Source organism: Hesperophylax consimilis, chromosome 17 (assembly GCF_061612785.1).
Source record: "Hesperophylax consimilis isolate HC1 chromosome 17, BYU_Hcon_1.0, whole genome shotgun sequence".
Taxonomy (NCBI): Eukaryota; Metazoa; Arthropoda; class Insecta; order Trichoptera; family Limnephilidae; genus Hesperophylax; species Hesperophylax consimilis.
Window position 1 is genome coordinate 19,590,514 of NC_142852.1, and position 16,504 is coordinate 19,607,017.

A 16,504-nucleotide genomic window follows, 5' to 3' on the forward strand; every position below is an offset into this window, starting at 1 on the left:
GATCGTAGCTAAGCTCGCATTTACGCCAACGGGGCCCAACATTGCATCGTTGCCTTCTAGCGGAATTTGACGAAGGCTCTTCATCAGAACTTTCCCAATATTCTTCGTTTCTGTTTACAAAAACTTCGATATTTCCAGGAATATCTCTTGGCATGTCATTGGTAACAATATTGTCTTCATCGCCTTCTTCTTCATCAGTGAGGATACTTGTTTCTGGGGAAGAGCAACGATATCAAATTCAACATCTGAGTCCTCTTCTGCCATAATAGCATCAAGGGCCTCCTGGAGTCCTTGATAGTTATCGCTTACTTCAAATTGCCGTTTTGACATATTTATGTGCAGTCAAAACTCTGTAAAAAAAAAGAATATATTACTCTTTATGTGCCCACTGTCCCTATTTGGGGACACCAACAAAAAAAAGTAGTTCACAGTTCAGTTAATTATATATTTTACCTTATCAAATTTTTATTCCAAAGTAAACAAAGTTTTCAGTAAGATTATGTAGAAAAATTAAGAATTTACGAACGTAAACATATAAAAAAAAATACTTACATTTGGTAATCACCGCGACTCTGAGATTCACTTTATTTATGACACTAAAATACTTTTTATAAATGGTGTTATCCAAAATGTTTGATATAAAATGTAAGACACATCAATCAACTCGACAATAATGCACTGTTAGCAAAACTTACCACATTAATAACAAAATGGTGGGTAGATTTGAAGGCGTCCTCGTTTGGGCACGGCAGGCGTAAATGGGTTAAAGACTTCAAAAACCACCACATGTAAATAAACCACTTGTCATCGTGATGTCTAGCAGTAAAAATGAAACCTGCTATACCGCCCAAATTGACAATATTTTCTAAGCAAGGACTCACACCATTTTGGTTAAACGTAGTAACTTCAAATTTCTAGACTACAGATGTCGGTAGCCTGCAAAATTGAACATATTGCCAGGGGGCGGGATTCAAAAATTGCACTAAATTTTTGAATGATAATCTATTTAAAAATAAACTATAAAACAAACAGAATAAACTAAAAAATTCTTAATCTAAATATACCACAAAAATACTAACAAAATAATTCAAAATAGCAGAAATTAACAAAATAAAACCCCCTTTTTTTTATGCCCTACTGGTAAACTTATAAATTTAACTGTATAAATGCTGTTGAATTACTCTATTAATTAACTAAAAATAACTAGAAAATTATTAATCCTATTAAATAACCAAAAAAAAATTCAAAAATGACTAAATTACACACGTCTGCATACTAATTTTTACATATTTAAATAGTTCAATAACACAAATAATATAGTTCACACTGAACACAACACAATTATTGTTCCTTTTTTTTCTTCTTTCTTCTCAGGTCTTCTGCTTGATCCATCCAAGGTGGAGTCGAGAAGATAAGCATCATAGTGTAATGTACATAATCAATCCTTGGTAAGGTCCGGGACGTCAATTACAGGTTTAGTGTCTGAATCCAGGGGCATCAGACATATCTTTGTGATGGGCCTCACAAAGACTCCTTGAGGTGTTTTTAGGGTAACAACTCGTATTACTCCATCCGCTCCAGGGTGTGTATGCAGAATTCGGGCCATTTTCCATAAAGGTGGAGGTAAATGATCTTCCTTTAAAATCACCAGATCGTCTTTTTGCAGTGCCCGTTGAGTGCTGGTCTGCCATTTAGTCCTCTTTTGTAGTTCCATCAGGTAATCTTGCTTCCATCTAGACCAAAAAGATTGGATTAGCGAACTGATCCTCTGATATTGAGTTAGTCTGTTGTCCGGTATCGCCCGGACGTCTCTCTCAGGAATGATACAGGATTCAGTGCCTATAAGGAAATGGTTTGGGGTAAGAGGTTGGTAATCATGGATGTCGTCGGATAAGGAAGTTAATGGACGGGAGTTCAAACAGGCCTCAATCTGACAAATTAAGGTATACAAGAGTTCAAATGTTAATGAAGAATTGCTAGTGATTCTGTACAAATGGAACTTTGCTGATTTTACTGCTGCTTCCCACAAACCTCCCTGATTAGGGGCTCGAGGGGTTATGAACTTCCACTCAATACCTCTGTTCACTAAATAATTTTGAATATTGTCGTTGTTTTCCCTCAAGCTGGTGTACAGCTCTTTGAGCCTGCTGCTAGCTCCTTTAAAATTACTAGCATTGTCGGAAAAGATCTTTTCAGGTTGTCCCCTGCGGGATATAAACCTTTTTAAACTGTTCAAAAAAGCATTGCTAGATAAATCCGAAACTAATTCCAAGTGAACAGCCTTGGTTGAGAAGCAAATAAAGATACATAAATACGATTTTACGAGGGAAGCCTTCCTCAGCGTCCCACTTTTAATTAGAATTGGTCCGGCGTAATCTATTCCGGTGATAGCGAAAGGACGACTCGGCGTAATTCTTTCGGGTGGCAAATTTCCCATGATTTGATGACCGGTTCGAGGACGACATCTAAAACATACAATACATTTATGTAATATCTTTTTAATAGTATTTTTACCAAAGATGGGCCAAAATTTTAATCGTATTTCAGCTAACAAAGCTTGAGGTCCTGCGTGTAGGTTTACATAATGGTAGTGACGTATTATCAATTCAGTTAGCTTATGTTTAGCCGGCAAGATAATTGGGTGTTTTTGTTGGTAAGATAAATGTGTAGCCAAATTCAACCTACCGCCTACATATATTAGACCATCATGTAAGAAGGGATTAAGAGATTTTAAATTACTTTTCTTGTTGACGATGCCATGGTTTTTTAATTCTTTCAATTCCCTTTGAAAGGCGTGTATTTGAGCTGATCTCAATAGACATTTCAAGCCTGATTCCAATTCAGCCACACTTAAATTGTCTGAAATTTTACCCTTAACACTTCTGCAGTTATTGACAAATCGCAATACATACGCAGTAACTCTTTTCAATTTAATAAATGATGAGAATTTTTCAAATATCTCCCATTCTTAAATATCTGTGGATAATAGAATATTTTTGCCTTTGAGTTCCGGAGGGTTTGAACACGAAATATTTGATATAGGCCAAGCGTTGACTCCCTCGGTCAACCAACTTGGTCCATTCCACCATATTGCAGAATTTATCAATTTATCTGTAGTGGTTCCTCTTGAAAGTATATCTGCTGCATTGTCGGCTGATGATACATGTCTCCATAGATCTGGATCACTAAATTCTTGTATTTCAGCTACTCGGTTTGCAACGAAAGTAGCCCATCTCGTAGGTTGACCTTTCAGCCAGCACAACGTTATCATGGAGTCACACCAATAATGTGTGTCGATCTCCACTATATTTAGCGCTTGTTTTACATTTTTAATTAATTTCGCCAGTAGCACAGCACTACAAAGCTCCAACTTGGGCAGGGAAATACACTTCAATGGCGCCACTCTTGATTTGGACGTTATTAAATGTGAATGCCGCTTACCGACATGGTCCACTGACACCATGTAAACGCAGGCTCCGTAAGCTTTCTCAGATGAGTCGCAAAAACCGTGTAGTTGTAGATATGTAGATTGCCTGCAAATAATTTTTCTTGGTATTTTCAACACATTTAGTTGAATTAATTCTTGAAGGTAGGACCTCCAGGGTGCTAATATTTCATTAGGCAATGGATCATCCCACGCTGCTTTAGACTGCCATAACTTCTGCATTATCAATTTGGCTACAACTATAATCGGTCCTAGAAGACCTAATGGATCGAAGGTTGATGCGATGCAAGATAATATCTGTCTTTTACTCTCGGTTCGACTTGATGGTTTCATTATTACATAAGAAAAATAATCAGATTCATTATTCCATATTAATCCTAATATTTTCTCAGTCTTTGGATTGTCAGTAATAATTTTTTCAGAATTGCCTGATTCGGCAATCTTAGCTTGGCCCGACTCGGCTGACAACTCCAAGACATTGGACCTCCATTTCCTCAAGGTCATCCCCGCAGACAAAAAGAGGTTGATTAATTGCTCTTTTAACTCTCTACAGGATTCCATGTCATCTCCTCCGGTTAACAAGTCATCCATATAGAAGTCATTTTCTATGACCTGACTAGCTCTAGGAAAATTTATATTGTTATCCATACCAATTTGCCGTAGACTTCTAGTGGCTAAGAAAGAGGAAGGCCCCAGACCATATGTGACTGTCTTCAGACGGTAATGCTTGAGCACCTCCTGCGGCGACTCGCGCCACACTATCTTCTGCAGGTCACGGTCCGCTTCACACACGTTAATCTGGCGGTACATCTTCTCGATGTCAGCCGTCAGTACTACTTGATGTTTCCTGAAATGCAATAGTTGGGTGTATAAGTCCTTTTGTATAACAGGTCCTGTCATCAAGGCGTCATTGAGAGAAATTCCATTTGAAGTTTTGGCGGAGCCGTCAAAAACGACCCTCACTTTAGTAGTAGTGCTTGATTCTTTTATTACAGCGTGATGAGGTAAAAAATAGGATTCACGATCCCCCTTTGACTGGTCACACACCTCCATATGACCTAATTCCTCATATTCACGCATGAATTGTATATATTGTGTCTTCAATTCGGGATTTGACACAAATTTTCTTTCTAAATTTTTAAATCTTTTTTCAGCAGTGAGCAATGAACTTCCCAGCTGATCAATGCATGCTCGACGCGGTAAACTTACTACGTATCTACCGTCGTCTTGTCTAGTATGAGTACTAGCAAAACTGGCTTCACAAGCCTTTTCTTCATGATTTAGAATCTTAGTGGGATTAATCTCCTCCAATTTCCAAAATTTTTCTATTTGATGACTTATTTTATTTATAGATAAATTACAACAATCTGATACAGGCCTTTGCTTTGGGTACATGTGGATTGGTCCTGATATGATCCATCCCAGTTGCGTACGTTGAAGTGTTGGTCCCGATTCGAGTTTCAATCTATCGTTGGTTAGGATTTCCCAAAAGCTCTCCGCGCGCAACAGGATGTCGATGGGTGCAGCTATATTGAAGTTCGGGTCAGCTAGCTCCAATCCTCGTGGTAACTTGAAGTCTTTTTTCGCCATTGTCACTTGTGGTAAATTTGTTGTAATCTCCTGTAAAATCAGACATGATATTTCACTTTTATAATCAGTATGAAGCGAATTCATCTCCACTGAAATTCTCTTTTTTATGTGAGTGATGTTATTATGGATCCCAGAAACGGGTTTGTTTATCAATTCACATGGTAAATTTAATTTATTAGCAAATTCTGCTCTCATAAAATTTGACTGGGCCCCTGAATCAATCAGAATGCGGGCTTTAAAAATTTTATTGTTACTACCCACAACTCCTATGTTGGCAGTTGACAATAATATTATTTTTTCTGCTTTATCCGATGCAGAAAAATTCGATACTGAAACCTCGTTATCAGCATCCATATTGGAGGCCTCCCGCAGAGGTACCTCATTGTGTAGCAAAGTGTTGTGATTATCTTTGCCACAACGCCTGCAAGAAAAGGTTGCCTTGCAACTCTGTGCCTGGTGACCCACCTTTAAACATTTAAAACAAGCTTGGATTGATTTCGTAGCATCAATCCTCTCATGTAATTTTAATTTCAGAAATTTTTTACAATAATAAATATGGTGACCTTTCTCGTTACAATAAATGCAGTTGTTAGCCTTTACCGCTAAAAATACTGATGAATCTTTTTTGCAATTATTGTTGCCTAGTTGTGTTTTATGTAAGCTAGAAAATTTTTTCTCAGAAGCGTTCATCAGTTCCAATACTTGGGCTCTAGCAGATAAACATTTTAAGAATTCCTTTAACGTAGGTAATTCGTCTTGTAATGTATATTGTTCCCAATTTTTTCGGGTAGCTGCGTCTAATTTATTTGATATTATATAAATAACCAATGGATCCCATTGATCTACCTTGACCCCGATATTTTGTAATGCCTTTAAACTAACGTTTGTTTCATCAATTAGATACCTCAATGCTACAGGCTCTTCTTGTTTCATGTCTTTTAATGAAAATAGAGCTTGGATGTGTTTATGAACGGTAGTTCTTAAATTTGCATAACGTTCATTTAATAATTCCCAAGCGGAAATGTAATTTAATTCAGAAATTTCTAGATTAGCAATTATCTTTAATGCGTTTCCCTTTAAAGTTGATTGCAAATAAAAGAATTTTTGTACGTTGCTTAAAGTACTATTGTTATGGACTAAAGTCTTGAAGGTTTCGACGAAATTAACCCAATTTTTCTGATCGCCATGAAATTCCCGTAATTGGAGGTTGGGTAGTTTAATTTCCACCTTACTTTGATCGACGGATTCGATCGCACCTTTGGCCGTTGCCAAAACTGAGAAATATTGGTTTTCGAAAGCTTCTCGTTGACTATAATTTTCAATTTCGTCTGAATCCGGTAACATTTCAATTTTCTGTTGAACTGCTTCGAATTCATCTAACAATGATTTCACCCGCTCATATCTTAATTTAATTTCATTTACCGACAATGCATTTAAGGAATCCGCGAATCGGGTTAGTTTTCCTTTGATTACGCCGCGTTTGTTTATTAATGACTTCATATTTTCCATTTTTAATTATATTTTGTTAATATCGGTTGACAATTATTTTATTTTAGCAAACACCCGTTTGAAAGAATACCACGACAACCTTGACAATACTATTTGAGAACACTATTCAATAATATTATATTCTTATTTTCAAGTGGGTAGTGATTTTATTTATAATATTGACTCTATTTAAGATTAATCTCGTTTAAATTACATGAGACCTGAATAAACATAAAATGGATGATAGGAAGGAAAGCACTGAATACTTATCTCAGATTTGCGATGTGGTCCACTTTCCTTAATGATTTCCAGTTTCAATCAATTTTGTATCCTTTTGGCTGCTGGTTCTTTGTTTTTTTTTACATACAATCTCCTGATCGTAATCCGGTTGAAGGATCAAATGATAAAAATTGGGGGTGATCCTTTTTGAATAAAAACTGGTTTTCTTGACAAAACTTTACATTTATTTCAAACTATTGAAACAGGTATAATATTTATAAAGAACTGTGCGAATAACACTGCTACGATCGCTCTGACTTATGAGCTTGTTTATTATCGAGTTATTGTTGAGAAAGGAACTAAAAACACGTAATGCGAGCCTTTTTAAAGACTTCAAAAACCACCACATGTAAATAAACCACTTGTCATCGTGATGTCTAGCAGTAAAAATGAAACCTGCTATACCGCCCAAATTGACAATATTTTCTAAGCAAGGACTCACACCATTTTGGTTAAACGTAGTAACTTCAAATTTCTAGACTACAGATGTCGGTAGCCTGCAAAATTGAACACCGGTCAATAATGACTTAGTGTTCTTTGCTTGTTAAGATTATTGTCAAATTGTTGACTGTAATGCCGCAAAATAGCTTTAAGATTATTTTAATTATAATAATATTTAATTATTAAATACCAATTATTATTTCTTATAATAATTTCAAAATAAGACAAAAGTTTTTTTTAGGTAGTTTTTTCATTAAAATAATAATAATTTTAAATTATTGTTGGTACCTACTGAAACACAGATATTCAGAGCTACAAAAGAAATATTTTTGATAATAATAATCACATAAAAGATATTATGACGAATATCAGAAATAAACAATGTGAGTGTTAAGATGAAATAAAAAAGATTATAAAAACATTAATCAACGTAAAAATAAGCAATGTTTGTAAAATTTAGTAGAAATAAATATGAAAACCAAGAATGCAATACAAATTTTAATATTTTTTATTACAAATAAAAATTGTAATAATTATTACCAATCATTATTGGTGTTTACTGAAAGACACATTCATAATATTTTATAATAATAAAAAGGCTTTTAAGGGATGCGTATACGTGTAGACATGTAGGTACGGTACACTCTACTCATCTTCAGGATTGGAATCAGAAAAGATGGGCTCGGGAGCTACATTTTTGATGCTACTTACATGGTGTATTTTCATACCAGTTATGTGAGGCTTGTGGAATAATATTGGTCTTACATAGTAGTTTTAACAGGTCATTCTTTTTTGCGACTGATATTGGAATGGGCTTTGTATTTTAGTCGGACGTAGTCGGAGGAATGACTGTGACCATAAACAAGGTGACAGTTGGTTTAGTGTTGTTTGGCATATTTTTTTTATTGTACAAAAGAATATTTTTTCCAATTACAGTAAAATTTTACAAACGTTAGCATTTAGCAAGGTAGCTATTCAATAATAATTGTTTTAAGTCATTTAGAGAACAGTCACTTACATCCAAATTCATTGCAAGTTTATTTAATATCATAGCATCCCAAGAGAAATGAGCTATCTTGCTTGCTTTCCGCCTATATATTGGCAGTTGGTACCACTCGTGTGGAACGACTCGCAAATTGTGCTGAATATGAAATGTTCTAAAAAATCATTATTCTTAGTTAAGATCGTTCTTAATAATAACCGTTCTTATTAATTACCGTGATTAATTATCATATGATGAATATGTATGTTAACAATATGTATGTGTTCAAAAGTCACATGGTGAAAATGTTTTTTCTTTGAGTTATCTGGTCGCCATGAAAATTATAATAATTGTCTATGACTTCATTCTTGTCTATGCATAACCTATAAATATTTTTGACAAGTGCTAACTAGTGCTTTCTTCTCCGACAGCCGTTTCTTCCTGTTAAACTTACTATCCCATGCCTTTGATGGTTATTGGAAAAGTAAGTACTCATTCTTATATTCATCGCTTTTTATTTAGTAGCTGCCGTTATTCCTGTTTAGTTAGGGAATCATTGGGCGTTTTGTCACACTAGAATGTTTAAACTGTCAATTTGACGTCTACCAATTATTAGATTAGTATCTAGAAGGCATTTATTACAATTACACAACAAAAAACATATTGTTAACAGATATTTTGTTAAAAGCGGAATGGCGGTAAACAATGTGAATATATAAATATAGTTTTTCCACGATAAACAACGTTTCTCTTAACCGTTATCATATCCAGTTTCCATTTTCTCCTGGACCCCATGATCTGGTCTAAAAACGTGGCCTTCAACGAATGGTCAGTGGTCATTTCGTGGGCCACTACCCAAAACCAAGATGGCCGACAGCAACACCCCCGAAAACCAACATTAGTGGAATCTACCAAAACGTCAGAAGTTTAAATAATAAAATTTTAGATTTTATGACCAATGGAATGTGTCAGAAACCACTTCTGGTTGCTCTTTCTGAAACGTGGCTAACTTCGGGCACGAATTCCGCCGAGCTATTCGGAAATCTATACCACGTAAACAGGAAAGATAGAGGCAGTCGCGGAGGAGGGACACTCCTGGCCCTCCGAGCTGACAGCCACTCACACGCTGAAAGACTGGAATACATGGAAACCCAAGGTGAAGACTTGTGGGTGAAAGTATCACACAGAAATGTCTTCATATATATATGTGTAGTATACTTTCCTCCAAATACAAAAATCGGAATAATAAAAATTATTTTACGGGAAAATCATTAGTGAAAGTGCAAACCTACAATCTAAAAATATTATTATCTTCGGTGATTTTATCTTTTCGTCAGGGAAGAACCCGAGTAATGTTTACGAGGATTGCTCAATAATATTTTTGACGTATGCTTAAAGAAAGGATCCACACGTATGCTCGGAGATGATGAACAATATCCAAAATGGTTTACTGGAGAGACCATTCATCACATACGAGAGAAAAATAAAATGCACCATCTTTGGAAAAAAACTAAATCCGAACATGCCTTAACAAACTTCAAAAAAAAATCACGAAAATTAATCAAGCAGTTAATTGGTAAGGCCTACACTGACTTTACACGTGAAGCAGAGAATAGTATTGTAACAGACCCCACTCGATTTTGGTCTTACACGAACGATAAACGCCGCGGCTGTGACAAACTTAATCACATGACCTTTAATGAACATCAATACAATGAATATTCTGAAATCGCAGAAGGTTTCGCAGATTATTTTCAATCAGTAATCAGCGACAATATTCCCAAACTTGACATTTCCTCTATAGCTTCTTCGTCACACAATGCTCTTTACCAGTTCAAATTCACGAAATTAACGATGATTATATTGTTGCCGCTTTTCACAAGCTAAAACCTAAATACTCTGTCGGTCCAGATTTTATACCACCCATCATACTCAAAAGATACTCAAAATATTAAATTCAACCTCTAAAGCACATTTTTAACGTTTGACTTCGTAATAATACCTTCCCTGAAATGTGGAAACTAACAAAAGTCAGGCCTATACACAAAGAAGGCAAAAATCGGCAATCGATAATTGCAGACCTGTAGCTGTCTTATCAGCACCCGCAAAACTTTTAGACACCATAATTTATCCTCACAGATATATAATCAAACAAAACATACACTCACCGAGAATCAGCATGGATTTCGCCCCGCTCTATCACCCTCAACAAACCTTATGAATCTCACAACCTATATAAATAAATCGTTTGAAAATTTTTTACATGTCGATGTGATTTATACAGACTTCGAAAAAGCATTTGATAAATTCGACCATGATATTTTACTAATAAAATTGAGTGAAATCGGATTCTCTCAGGATTTTTTCTCTTTCGTAGCTAGCTACTTACACAATTGTCGTCAGTATGTCAGTTACGGACACCAGTTCTCTCACGAATACAAAACTAACTCCGGGATTCCCCAGGGATCGAATCTAGGACCCCTCCTCTTTCTTTTATTCATTAATGATATAGGCAAGACCATTAACCGCTCAAAATATCTCCTCTTTGCTGACGATATCAAACTTTTCAGAGCTATCAAAAGTTGTATCGATTCCATTCTTCTGCAGAATGATCTTGATTCTCTTGTCAAATGGTCGGAATTAAATAAATTACCATTCAGCATCCAGAAATGCAGTGTAATTACATTTACAAGATCCAAAGATACATTTCTATTCCCATATCACATTAATAAAAATTTATTAAAACGCAAAAACGATATTCGTGACCTTGGGGTGATCTTCGAAGCAAATCTCTCTTTCAAATCCCACATATCTGACATTGTCTCCCTCGCCAACAAAATGCTTGTATTTGTTCTTCGTAATGCGATATCATTTACTAATGGAATTGCAATACGGAGAACATATGAAACACTTGTCCGCAGCATCCTGGAATACAGCTCCATTATTTGGGCCCCTTCTGAACAAAACCATATCTTAGGAATAGAAAAAGTACAAAAAAGGTTTATGCTTTACCTGTATATGAGGGAATATACATAGGTACTATCCATTCCTTTATTCATCCTTGTTCTTAACAGGAATGCTCGATTTCAATACATCAGAAGCCCGCAGAAAAATATTTTTAGGCAAACACTTTTTTAAGTTAATCTCTGGTACAATACACAATCCGCCTATGCTGAAAGAGGTTAACTTTTATGTCCCTAACAATTATACACGAGGGAGATCCCATGCACTCTTATATGCTCCGAAAGCGAGGACTTCTGCCTATCAGAACGCGCCAATAAACAGAGCGACTCAACTGCTTAACGATTCTGCATTAGCCATCGACATTTTCAATGTCACCTACAGACAATTCAGTAACTATCTTTTAACACATGTCACAAAATAGTAAAACTGCCTCTGTAAACTTTTTACTTTGTAATCTTCTCCATGACATATTGGTGTATAACCGTTTTATAGAGAACACGAAAAAATAAATAAATATGCAGATTTCAATCAAGTAGTTTAAATGTGAATGTACGAGGCTATAATTTAGACATTTTTTAATTTTATTTGGTAACAGATATTATATCCGGCTAAATACGCTTATTAAAGGGTTGATTTTATCATTAATATCTTGAATATGCTGTTTTAAAGTTAGGTGTTTATCAATGCACAGCCCAAGATATTTCTCCCGTATCTGGATTTGCAGGTTGTTATATTCAATTTTTAAGGGAACGTAAGGAGGAATGATTTAACGAGTTAAACTAAAAATCATGTGTCCTGTTTTAATTTAACTTGTAAATTTTATCATTTTATTTTATTTTAACAATGTTCTGTTTCAGATATATTTTTTGGCGTTAAACAAATAACCAAACTCTACCAAAGCAGACCATGGATCTACTGAAGCCAGATACTACATCCATCAAGACGGAACCAGGGCTCCAGGAAGAAGATGGAGGTGAAATTGCATTTTCTGATTTAGATTTTGACCACTCAGCTGTAACGAAAGAATGCTCGCAATATGCGGAGAGTACTCAGACAGCCAGTTTGTTGTATTGCACACGTGTAAAATATAGAACTTTAAATTCCGATGTCCGGAATCAATGTCTCTTTTGAAATGTCGTGCAAACAGGACAAACACTTGTGCACAACATCCTCTCTTATACAACATGAGGTGTATTGGGTATTTACCTTAATATGCGTCCTTGCCGGAAAGTACCAAAATACAGCACTCATACAATAACTTGTCGGTTCCTCGATTTTCACTTAATTTTATTTGAGATATGAAGTGAATTAAACGTATTATAAGTTAAAAAAACAAATATTGATTTGAGAAATATTATCCCATTGACTGAAAACAACCAGACTCTCTACTGCAGGTGCTCTAGAGAAATGTTTTTCCTTCTTGAAGAATTGGTCCCTGAAGCGAACATCTGAGGTCATTTTTTATCTAACATTGACCTTGTTGATCAATGATATTTATTTGTAAAAGAATATTTTATTGTTTTTCAATTAAAAAAAAATCTCGTTTATATCAATTTGACGAAGATACAGTGCTGGCCCTATGCGGGAGCAATTGGTGCAGTTCGCTCCGGGCGTCGAATACTTAACCTAACACATCGCCCTTGATATTATTTTTGATAAATACCGCTCTACAAATAACACAAATAATCATTTTAATGATTACAGTGATATCCTGCCTCGGCGTGTACTAATTTAGACTGTTATGGCAGCCAAAATTAAACTCGCGCCTGGCGCCGTTTGGTTCGGGGGTGGCCATGCAAAGATTCATTCTATTAACTGTCCTTTTTTTTATTCCAGGAAACATTAATGTGAAGACAGTCACCATAAACGCGGATCTTGGACCCCGACAAGAAAGTGAAGTGGCGCTTACTTATATGAAAATTGACATAGACCTGCCGGATGTAAAAGAGGAATGCTTAGAACGCTTTGGAAGAATTACCAAGGAAGCAGGTAAAACCAATTTCTCACTGTAAACATGAACGATTCGGACTCTCCTATTTTTTTTAACCTTTCTACGAACTTACTTCGCTTATTAACTCTATGTTTAGGAAACAAGTTTAACTGAGTCTTTTTCACCCATGTTATTTTTCAAATTTGTCGACAGATCTTCAGACGCATTTTGTGGAAAACGGATTCACTCCTCCCCATCACAACTACTCCTCCTCTCCTAAGTCAAATTTTGCAATAAACGTACGCAACCATGTAAGAGAAAAAACTTTTTCATGTTCCTTGTGCAACTATGCGTGTTGTCGAAAGGGTCAGCTGAAGAGGCACATGCTGATTCACAGTAGAGAAAAACCTTTTTCATGTTTGGAGTGCAACTATGCAAGTTATCATCAGGGTAACCTGAAGACACACTTGCTGACTCACAGTGGAGAAAAACAATTTTCATGTTCCGTGTGCAATTATGCATATTATGGAAAACGTCAGCTGAAAAGGCACATGTTGATTCACAGTGGAGAAAAACCTTTTTCATGTTCGGTGTGCAACTATGCGAGTTATCAACAGGGTCACCTGAAGACACACTTGCTGACTCACAGTGGAGAAAAATCATTTTCATGTTCCGTGTGCAACTATGCGTGTTGTGGAAAGGGTCAGCTGAAGAGGCACATGATGATTCACAGTGGAGAAAAGCCTTTTTCATGTTCCATGTGCAACTATGCGTGTTATCGAAAGGATCTGCTGAAGAGGCACATGCTGATTCACAGTGGAGAAAAACCTTTTTCATGTTCGGAGTGCAACTATGCAAGTTATCAACAGGGTAACCTGAAGACACACTTGCTGACTCACAGTGGAGAAAAATTATTTTCATGTTCCGTGTGCAACTATGCATGCTATCGAAAGAGTCAACTATTGAGCCATATGCTGACTCACAGTGGAGAAAAACCTTTTTCATGTTCCGTGTGCAACTATGCATGTAATCATAAGAGTCATTTAAAGAGCCACATGCTGACTCACAGTGGAGAAAAACCTTTTTCATGTTCCATCTGCAAATATACGTGTTGTCGAAAGGGTCAGCTGAAGAGGCACATGCTGATTCACAGTGGAGAAAAACCTTTTCCATGTTCCGTGTGCAACTATGCATGTAATTATAAGGGTCTTTTAAAGAGCCACATGCTGACTCACAGTGGAGAAAAACCTTTTTCATGTTCCATGTGCAAATATACGTGTTGTCGAAAGGGTCAGCTGAAGAGGCACATGCTGATTCACAGTGGAGAAAAACCTTTTCCATGTTCCGTGTGCAACTATGCATGTAATTATAAGGGTCTTTTAAAGAGCCACATGCTGACTCACACTGGAGAAAAATCTTTTTCATGTTCCGTGTGCAACTATGCAAGTTATCAAGAGGGTAACCTGAAGACACACCTGCTGACTCACAGTGGAGAAAAACCTTTTTTATGTTCCGTATGCAATTATGCATGTAATCGAAGGGGTCAACTGATTAGCCACATCCTTACTCACACAGGTTAAAAACCCTTTACATGTTCTGAGTGCTATTATTTATTTTCTCGAAAGGTCACTTTAAATAGCCACATGCTGACTCACAGTGAAAAAAAACATTTTTCTTGTACCGAGTGCTTCCATTCATCTTCTCTAAAGAGAGATTTGAAGAAACATATGCTGATTCACACTGGAAAAAAACCTTTTTCATGTTCTCAGTGACATTTTTCATTTACTCAAAAGAGCAATTTAAAGAGCCACATGCTGACTCACACAGGAAAAAAACCCTTTGCATGTTTAAAGAAGAAAAATTATGTCAATCAATAAAAGATTTCAATTTAACCTGCCCTGAAAAAGGATTTAGCCTATTTCATGTAAACATTAGAAAAATAGAAAAAAACATAGATGAATTAATAATATAATTAAAAGATTTAAATTATTTTTCAGGATGCATAGTGTTAACAGAAACGCATTCAGCCGGGGAATTGAATTATACTATTCCGGGGTATTCATATTATACAACAATAACAAAATTAAACAAAAACTCTGGTGTCGGAATATTCATTTCCAACCAGTACAATGTACTCAATATTTATGAGATTAACAGTGTTAGAAATGTTAAAATTTTGAATATTGAATTTAAGGACATAAATAAACATTATAACATTATTGCTATTTATCGTACGCATATGTCGATAAGATCACAATTTATAGATGAATTAAAAAATATTTTATTCAATTTTAGAAACAAAAATAATGTTATTGTTGGGGATATCAATTAAGATTACGCAAACGACTACTCTAGTATGGATAAAGATAAATACCTCAACATGTTAGCGGAACTCAACTATTTATCGTGCGCAAATTCATATACTAGGAACGTTCCAGGTCAACGACCTTCATGTTTAGATCATATTTTTACAAATATTCCTGATAACCACATCATAAAATCAGCTGTCATTCATACTAATATTACTGATCATTACTCATTTATGTTTATCCATAAATTTAGCAATCCAATATTGCCATCATTTAAACAAAATAATACCTCAAAAAAAGTACTCGAAATGGATACATTAAAAAATAAATTAGAATCGGAAAATTGTATAGAATTATTTCAATTTAATGATGTCAATGTTTGTTGTAAAATATTTGAAGAAAAAATTCCCAAATACATAAATGACTCATCAAATAATATAATACCGAAAATCCAAACTATATTTAAACCTATAAAACCATGGATTACTCACGGTTTAAAACCCATTACCTCCATGATTTTATTTTTATTTTTATAAACTTGAATCATCATTATAACCCGATAGTATAGACTTAAAGACGAGCCCAAAATCAGTTTTAGAATTTTCCCTCATCCCACCCTCTCGCCAGAGCGTCTAGAAAATTGATGCCTAAACGCAACTCTTGGAGGTAACCCCCCTCAGCAAAATTTATGTCAGCTATGGGTAAAATGCAGTCAACTATTTGAATTATATTGACAATATACTATTCAATATTCAATACTCGCTCCGCATCGAAGGAGTACAGTCGCGAAATTTTGTAACAAGTTAATCAAAAAATATAGTTTACATTAATAACTCGCCCACCTGGGCGCTCCATTCCATCCAATATGGAAACTCAAGAAATTATTAAAAACATTAAAGATTTAATAAACAAGATCACTTCAGTGAAGGACTCTAAAATAAAATTAACACTGGAACAGAACATTATATCACTGGAAGAAAAAATTCAACATGAACTAATAAACCTTCAAAAAAAGATTATAGAATTACAAGAAACTAATATTAAAAACAATCATCACTACGCACAGAAACTAGAAG

At 35.4% G+C, this 16,504-nt stretch overlaps 1 protein-coding gene across 2 annotated transcripts; it reads right to left on the reverse strand.

Moving 5' to 3' along the window:
- Window positions 1-879: 879 nt before the first annotated feature.
- LOC149416161 (uncharacterized) lies at window positions 880-5,420 on the reverse strand. 2 transcript variants are annotated; one of them, XM_089642064.1, is made up of 2 exons: window positions 4,096-5,420; window positions 880-1,733 (listed from the first exon to the last, which is right to left on the reverse strand). In XM_089642064.1, the coding sequence occupies exons 1-2, from the start codon at window positions 5,387-5,389 to the stop codon at window positions 1,714-1,716; spliced, it is 1,314 nt and encodes a 437-aa protein (XP_089498190.1). In that variant the 5' UTR covers window positions 5,390-5,420; the 3' UTR covers window positions 880-1,713. The 2 variants fall into 2 exon arrangements, 1 of the variants encoding a protein (XP_089498190.1); XR_016303654.1 differs by lacking the exon at window positions 880-1,733 and adding an exon at window positions 2,020-2,465 and having other exon boundaries at window positions 2,740-5,420.
- Between the last annotated feature and the right edge of the window lie 11,084 nt (window positions 5,421-16,504).